This window comes from Limulus polyphemus, unplaced genomic scaffold (assembly GCF_000517525.1).
Source record: "Limulus polyphemus unplaced genomic scaffold, Limulus_polyphemus-2.1.2 Scaffold3565, whole genome shotgun sequence".
In the NCBI taxonomy this organism is placed as follows: domain Eukaryota; kingdom Metazoa; phylum Arthropoda; class Merostomata; order Xiphosura; family Limulidae; genus Limulus; species Limulus polyphemus.
In genome coordinates, this window is record NW_013669175.1 from 123295 (window position 1) to 131013 (window position 7719).

General features: G+C 35.8%; 1 protein-coding gene across 2 annotated transcripts in view; it reads right to left on the reverse strand.

Moving 5' to 3' along the window:
- LOC111088339 (epidermal growth factor-like protein 7) overlaps window positions 1–7719 on the reverse strand; it is a 14874-nt gene that overhangs the window by 5202 nt on the left and 1953 nt on the right. Inside the window, exons 2-4 of one of the 2 annotated variants that reach the window (XM_022398168.1) lie at window positions 5857–5952; window positions 3491–3613; window positions 1960–2042 (exon numbers count right to left, since the gene is read on the reverse strand). In XM_022398168.1, the coding sequence (XP_022253876.1) occupies window positions 1960–2042; window positions 3491–3613; window positions 5857–5952 (302 nt within the window). The remainder of the gene's footprint in view (window positions 1–1959; window positions 2043–3490; window positions 3614–5856; window positions 5953–7719) is intronic. The other variant, XM_022398170.1, reaches the window with a different exon arrangement.

The following is a 7719-nucleotide window of genomic DNA, read 5'->3' on the forward strand; positions in this document are numbered from 1 at the left end:
AGCATGTTTGGTGTGACGGGGACTCGAACCCGCGACCCTCAGATTGGGAGTCGAGTGCCTTAACCACCTGGCCATACAATCGGGAAGTAAATTATTAATTATCCCTGCAGATTAGTGGTATAAATATTTCTTTTTCTTTTAATTCTAGGACACTGTCGGTATACTGTTACGTTGGATGCCTGTGAAAAACTAAAAAAATGTTTTCATTTTTTGTTATTCCAACACAAACATAATTGTAGGAGGTTTAATATAGAATACAAAAAAAAACAATACGTCACTCAATAATAGGTATTTATTCAGAAATAATTTGTTTCAGTTCTAGAAATCCCAATCTATACAGAGTATTAATTTCGCAATAAAGTTTTATCAAATGCTGTTCTAGTTACTGAAGGGTGGCTCCCAGTAAAATATCTGGTAACACTGGAAACAAATTATTGTTTTAAATTCTGTAGGTAACGTTACGGTAATATATCCTTATTGTGGTTTCACCACGATGTCTGTCAGTATTGAAAAACTATATATCATTTCAGTTTTTATAAGATAAATTCCGATTCAGGAGAGATGTTCTCATTTTCGATTTAAAAGTTTAGTTTATATTGAAACAGTTATTTAAATATTCATGTGTTTGTTGTTAAGCGCAATTCTGTGCCCACCAAAAATATCGAAACACAATTTTTTTGGCGTTATAAGCCTTTAGGCTTAGCGCTAAACCACTTGGAGGTATACATTTAAATCTACATGTATATTTTAAGACAGAAACTAATCACTAGCAAAGTCTCCTAGCAACAAGATTAAGAAGCTGTTGGTAAAACTATAATTCTTAATATCCGCGACCCGCAAAACATTTTCGGTAGTTTTCATGCCCTTTCTTAAATTTTCCTTATTCTATCATTTTAACGTATGATTTAAGCTACGCTTTCTTGCAGGTATTATGTTAGATCGATAAATCCTGGTCTATTTGAAAACATTTTATGCGGTCAAACAAACAAATTCACATAGACGTAACTTTATTTAATAAAATTACACGTAAAGTATAGTAATGGTATTTATAATAGTGCATAGAATATGAAACAGTTATGAGCATTCAGTGTATGACACGGTTTTATGAGTTGAAACAAAGAAATTCTTCAAAAACGAAAAGAAAAAGTAGCTAAAAGGTGTTTATAACAGTCTGTGAAACGAACCGAAGTTAAATTATTGCAAAATAAAGTAAATGTAAAGTTGCAACGAAGGCAAACTTAGCTGAATATGCAGAAACGTCTGAATGCGTGTTCACAAAGTGATAAGCATATGGTTTTGAAGGAATCGCGCATGCGTATTTTATACCTAAATAAGTCGAAAAAGCCAATAGAAATTGTATTTAGCGTAATGTTCATATTCTTTTAGGAAATTACACAAGGGTTAAGTGTTGTTTTTGTGAAATACTTTGTAGAAAAAAATAAACTTCAAATCCAAGCCATTTGTCACCTGTGGCAACGACATTGTGCCATGGTGTAGCATACTTGCTGCTTTAAAAGGTTTGACTAAGCAAAAACCAGGTAAGATGATCCTGAATGGTAAAGTCAATATACAATCTTTGTTCCTCGGACGAAGGTCTTTCTAACGATACGAGTTTTGTAACGTTTGATCGAGAAATTTGCGAGAAAAGTTCCGGACAGACAAACGCAAGTGTATTATTTATATAGATTGTTAGGTTTTATTAAAAAAAATATTTTATAAACACAATGTGTGCAGCTCACTCTCTGAAAGCAAAGAAAGTTAAATGTTTTGTTTGTAGAACGTCTTCTGTTATTCATTACTAATACTGTATAGTATATATTATCATCCAAAAGATGGCGAATTAAAAAGAGAAAAAGGAAAGAATAGTTACGTTGCAGGTCAAGTAATACATACATACTTCTGACAAAAAAGTTGGAAGCTACTAACAAAAAGTGGAACTACTATTAAAACAAACCTTACCTTTTCTAACATAACAATTCTTTGGTTCAATTCCTGATAACCGTGAAGAAACTTCTGGTATTCTGGGATAACGTGAAGATTCACTAAATAAAGACAATTTTATTTCTAAGTTTCTCTTTAAGAGATTATTGTTTTAAATACAATCTCAAGATTACGAGAACTTTAGCCTTGAGCATTTATTTAAGGAGTTGAAATTGGAATTTTAAATCTGAACAACACCTTATGCACATACGTGGGGCTAAGCTCATTGGCATGGAGGATCAAAGCATAGCCACCTATAATTTTAGCCCCCCAGTGGTACAGCGGTATGTCTGCGGACTTACAACGCTAGAATCCGGGTTTCGATACCCGTGGTGGGCAGAGCACAGATAACCCATTGTGTAGCTTTGTGCTGAATTCCAAACAAACAAAACGTCTAATTTTCATTTGCTGATTAGGTAGACAGCAGCAGCCACTACCTCAAGGGCTTTGACAGGCTTTTTGTATCGAATAACTGGATTGGCTGTTACTTCTATGACGCACCCAAGCTGAAAATACGGAACTGTATCACGTCTCGCGCCTCGACCCCTTCGATTCGCAGCGTAAGCGCCAAACAATAGGCTCGGACTGTTGCAAATTGCTCACTAAGACACTTAGCTGTTTGGTCTTCCGAATCTATATAGATAAAACGTCAACCTTTATAAAAAACAACAACGTAGAGACTGGATTTGTTTAAGGTTATACAGTATTAAAACTTAACGTTCTTTTGGTTAGATTCTCACACTCTTTACTTTCTTCTTCCAAGCGGAGAGGCTCAAGAAGTTATGATATGTAAATTCTTTATGTCGAAACTTCACACATCTAAAGCAATCAGAGACCGCTTTTAGTTGTTTGTTTTTCAACAAAAAGATGTAGAACGGGCTGACGTGGTTAACATTGAAACAGTTAGAGTGCCGTCTGTTTTTTTGTGATATCGTTAACGCTCTCGGGATAAAAAATTTAAATTGTATATTCTAAAACACTGATTTTGTGCTAGGCTATGTCAAACGCAGGGATCGAACTCCTAAACTTAGTGTTATAAACCCTCAACTTTATCGCTCAGCCAACAGGAGGGACAGCACAGGGACTCGCAAAATATTTGAATGTTCAATAAACAGGACAAGATTCGTTACCATAAGAATTCAGAGTGTTTACCTACAGAATAATCAAATTTTTAAGATTAGGTTTAATTCAAACATAAGATAAAACATATTTTAGTAAAATACAAAAACGAGTATACACAATTTTGTTATTGGAACTAGCTTCAGAAGACGTATCCAAGCTTTAGATATTAACGTTATTTTCATAAATATATTTTGTATATTTGTCACCAGGTGGATCAAGGGTTTAAATTCTGCTTCAGTCTGTTAAATCTCAGTAGTTACTTCGTTTTCCTTTTAACTTGTATTCCATTTTACAAATTCTCATAGTTCATTATACTGTAGAATAATGGCGTTTTTCTTCTTACTCTTTTTTTTTTTTTTTAAGAACTTATTAAAAATGGAGGCCTTACTTTTGCAGGACTTCTTGTCTAACTGTAAGTTAAATCCGGCATGACACTCGCACGTGTAACTGCCTCGAGTGTTTACACATTTATGATCACATTTTGCGTTTTCTTTCAGGCACTCGTCCACATCTAAAAAAAATAAAAAAAATACAGTCATACACACACACACTCTCAAATACCTCCTGTCAAAAACAACGTTCACGATACGCTGGTGGTAAAACAAGGATGTATCTAAGAAACTAAAGGAAGTCTATGTTTGGAAGAACATGTTGGAGGTCTCGGTTCTATCATACGATGACATGTGTCGGAATGTATTAATGTCAGACATCAAAAGCTTTCAAAATATTTTTTTTTTGTCATTTACATGACGATGTTGAAGTAGAAGGAATATTTCATAATGCCGGTGAAAAAAAGGGGGAAAAAAAAGAAGCTACATTTAATAGTGACGAAGACGAAATAAATGGTTTATTTAATCGTCTTGGACAAGTATATGACGAAAACGAAATTAATGGTGTATTTAATCATGTCGGTCTAGTATAAGACGAAGATATAAATGACGTTATTAAAGTTGGTTATATTAATTCACGTGCGAGTTTATTAATGAATTTGTTTGTCCGCGAACTCCTCCTCCAATTTTGAAACTAAGAGGATCAAACTTTGGGTGAGTTCGGGTTGTGTATTTTTATATGGTGTAGCTCCCCCATCAATGGAAAGCCGTGGGGTGAGAAAGATTCGGAAGGCCACCCAGACATAAAGATAGTCTAAGAGCATCAAATTTTGTTTTCCTTGCCCTCTTCGGGACCCCGAGGGTGTCATTTTTGAAAGTGTGTTCATACACTCATCAACAAGCTAGCGGAATCAAACTCGAAACACGTGCTCAAATGTCATGGGCGGGTGTTCTATAGAGTTTTTTTTTTCGGATATGGACCCCCTTGGGATAGTTATAGTAGTAATTGGGGATAATGAAGGAACTTCATTCTCACGTGAGGACCTTAGTGAATGATAAGGAGGACCTATGACCCTTCAGCGGACCGCGGCTAGTAAGATTTTTTTTTCCAGTATTACAACTAAATTTGAAAATTTTATATTGAATTACAAATTTTCTAGAACGTCTCCACAGCCTGTTCATATAATAAATCAATCAATAAAGCTCTTACGAAGTTTTTTTTTAAACTTTTCAAATAGTTTTGTAACCTTATAGAACTTAAGTTATTTGGAAATTATAGATGTTTGTTTTGAATTTCGCGCAAAGCTACACGAGGGCTATCTGCGCTAGCCGTCCCTAATTTAGCAGTGGAAGGCAGCTAGTCATCACCACCCACCGCCAACTCTTGGGCTACTCTTTTACCAACGAATAGTGGGATTGACCGTCACATTATAACGCCCCAACGGATGAAAGGGCGAGCATGTTTGGTGTGACAGGGATTCGAACCCGCGACCCTCAGATTGCGAGTCGGGTGCCTTAATCACCTGGTCATGCCGGGCTGGAAATTATAGATGTTCTAATATCAGAAAGTATGAATCTAAGGTGATAGGGTCCCTGTATTTCGAAATTAAGTTACGAATTAAAAACAAACAATAACAATTGTAGGCGTTAACATATATTATACGTAATTTGAATATTTTGTGAAACTTGACAAACTACATAATAAAATACTCGTTAGCTAAGACATTTCTAGAGCAATATGTACAATAAAAACTGAGTATTTTTCTCACCATAGGTTTCTAACATTATTTCACTAGTGTGTTTCAGAGGTTTCACACAAATCTTTACACGGAGCTACCTGTACGGAGTCGTTCCTAATTTTTAACAGACAGATCGGAGGGAAGACAGCTAGCTAGTTGACAGCATCCACCGCTAAGTTTTAAGCTACTTTTGTGTGACCGCATATTGTAACTTGACAGTCACTCTTACAACTTACCAATGATCCCAATGTGCGGAACGCGTTTTTTTTTATTGCGGTTACGGGACGTGAACTCTCAATCCCCATATTCACAATCCGGGCACACTACAATTAGCCCACGCCCAGACTTTCTAACTTTAAATACATAATATTAGTGCGGAATGCGTTATAATATTATAATATATATACATATATATATATATATACACATTTATTTATTTATTTTTGGCGTTTACGGGAAGCCAACTATCAATCCCCGTGTTCACATTCTGGGCACGCTACAATTAGCCCACGCCCAGACTTTCTAACTTTACAATACACACACTATTAGTATCTGGCACATGGACTTAGCCTTTGTAAATTATTATTTACTAAGACTATAAACATATAAAACATTTCGTTACACTGCTGAATGTAATTCTTTAATTTGTATAGAACGTTTATTGTTCTTTATAGAACTGAAGTTACCTGTTTGGCAAGTCGATCCGGTCCAGCCGGGCGAGCAAGCACATTTGTTTGGTTTCCTGCAAATTCCTCCATTTTCACAAGTAGGCGAACAGATCGCTTAAAGAAAAAAACAAACTAGCATTAAACAAGAATAATATTAACAGAAGAAAACATTACGTTTAAATGTTGACGTCGTACATTAATGGACTTTACAAAAATATTTAGAGAATCACGAACTGAAGCTTGTCTTGATTTCACTCCGAACCGCCAATTTCGCGGTGCCACTGGCGCCATCTCGACTGTGTAACGCCAGCTTCAAGACTGTTTTTTTTTTATCTGCATAATATTTACAGAAACAACAACATATCTCTGCAAATTTCTTTAATTAAATTTTCTGAAGAAATAAATGTCATGTCGGTTATTTAGTTCAAAATTTGCAAAAATAAAAGCTTGTCGTGTTGGTTTACTCGGATCCTTTACATGATCATGTTTAAACTTCTGCTTTTGGGCGCGATCCTACAGCGTTAGAGACAACTTACTGTGGTTTAAAGTATGGCAAACACACGATCATAATTACCAAAACAATTTCTGTGGTAAACCGGAAATAAGGCTTAGAAAACAGAAATGATTATAAACAGTTCTTTAACACACACACACACAAACGTTTATATCGCCGAACCAGAAAGTTCTTATACTATAATTCCTTATCAGAAATACGTGATAAAAAGAAACATCTTAATCAAACATTATACGTTCGACCCAATCCGTTATAAAGATTCTAAACACCGAGATATGGTTATGAAAGTTTAATACGCCATTTCAATCGAGCGGTTCAAAACGCAACTAGGTATTTTGCGTTCGATTTCTGCTTACATGTTCATGAAATGAAACTGGAATTTTGAACCCTAACGCCACCTTGTGTACACGTGGGGTAAATTACCAGCTTAGAGGTATTTTAAAGTTTAGGCAAAGCCGTTCCCAAGTTTGAACTACTGACCAAGATAACGGCAGCCTTTACTTAACCGTCTTTTGAAACCGAATAAAGTGCATGGTGTGTTTAACTGTATCACGTCTCGAACCCAGCGTTCTTTGATCTTCAATCTGACACACTAATCACTAGGCCACGCTTGTCCCATATGTTCATTTATAGAAACTTATCGGTTTAATGAAAACATGGATATAATCGTTCCAGAGTCAGGTGACAAGATAGATAATAACACAGGCCTGCGACGGTTTTACTGTCTTGAAATTTTTAAATGTTCTACAGTAATTCCTGTACGCTGAATCCGAAAATGATATACTTAGAATACACACACACACACACAAAATCAGGATGAATGAGGATGCGTATTCGTTTGACATCAATGTTCTTCCCTTTTCTTCAGTTTGTTTGTATTAGGTATTATATATCAAAACAAAAAGAAATTATTAAATGAAGTAGTCTCCATTCATATCGATGATGCTTTTTCATCTTACAATCAGGTTGTTAATGCCCTGATTAAAGAAATCACTTGGCTTTGAAGCAAAAACATGTCGATGTCCTATTTAACACCTTCCACATTTGCATACGTTTTCCCATTAAGATGATGTTGCAGCGAACGAAAAATATGGTAATCTGATGGTGCCATATCTGGAGAATATGGTGGGTGGGGGAGAACTTCCCAACCCAACTCCATAATCTTGTGTTGCGTCAAACGTGCCACACGTGGACATGCATTGTCGTGGAGAGGAAAAGCACCTTTTTCGATTGATGAGTGAAGAGCGTTTCTGATGAAAGGCTTTATTTAAACATTCCAGTTGCTGACTATAGATCTCTGCATTGACAGTTTGCTGTGGATTGTGGAGTTCGAAATGAATTACTATCCTTTGATGTCCCACCAAATG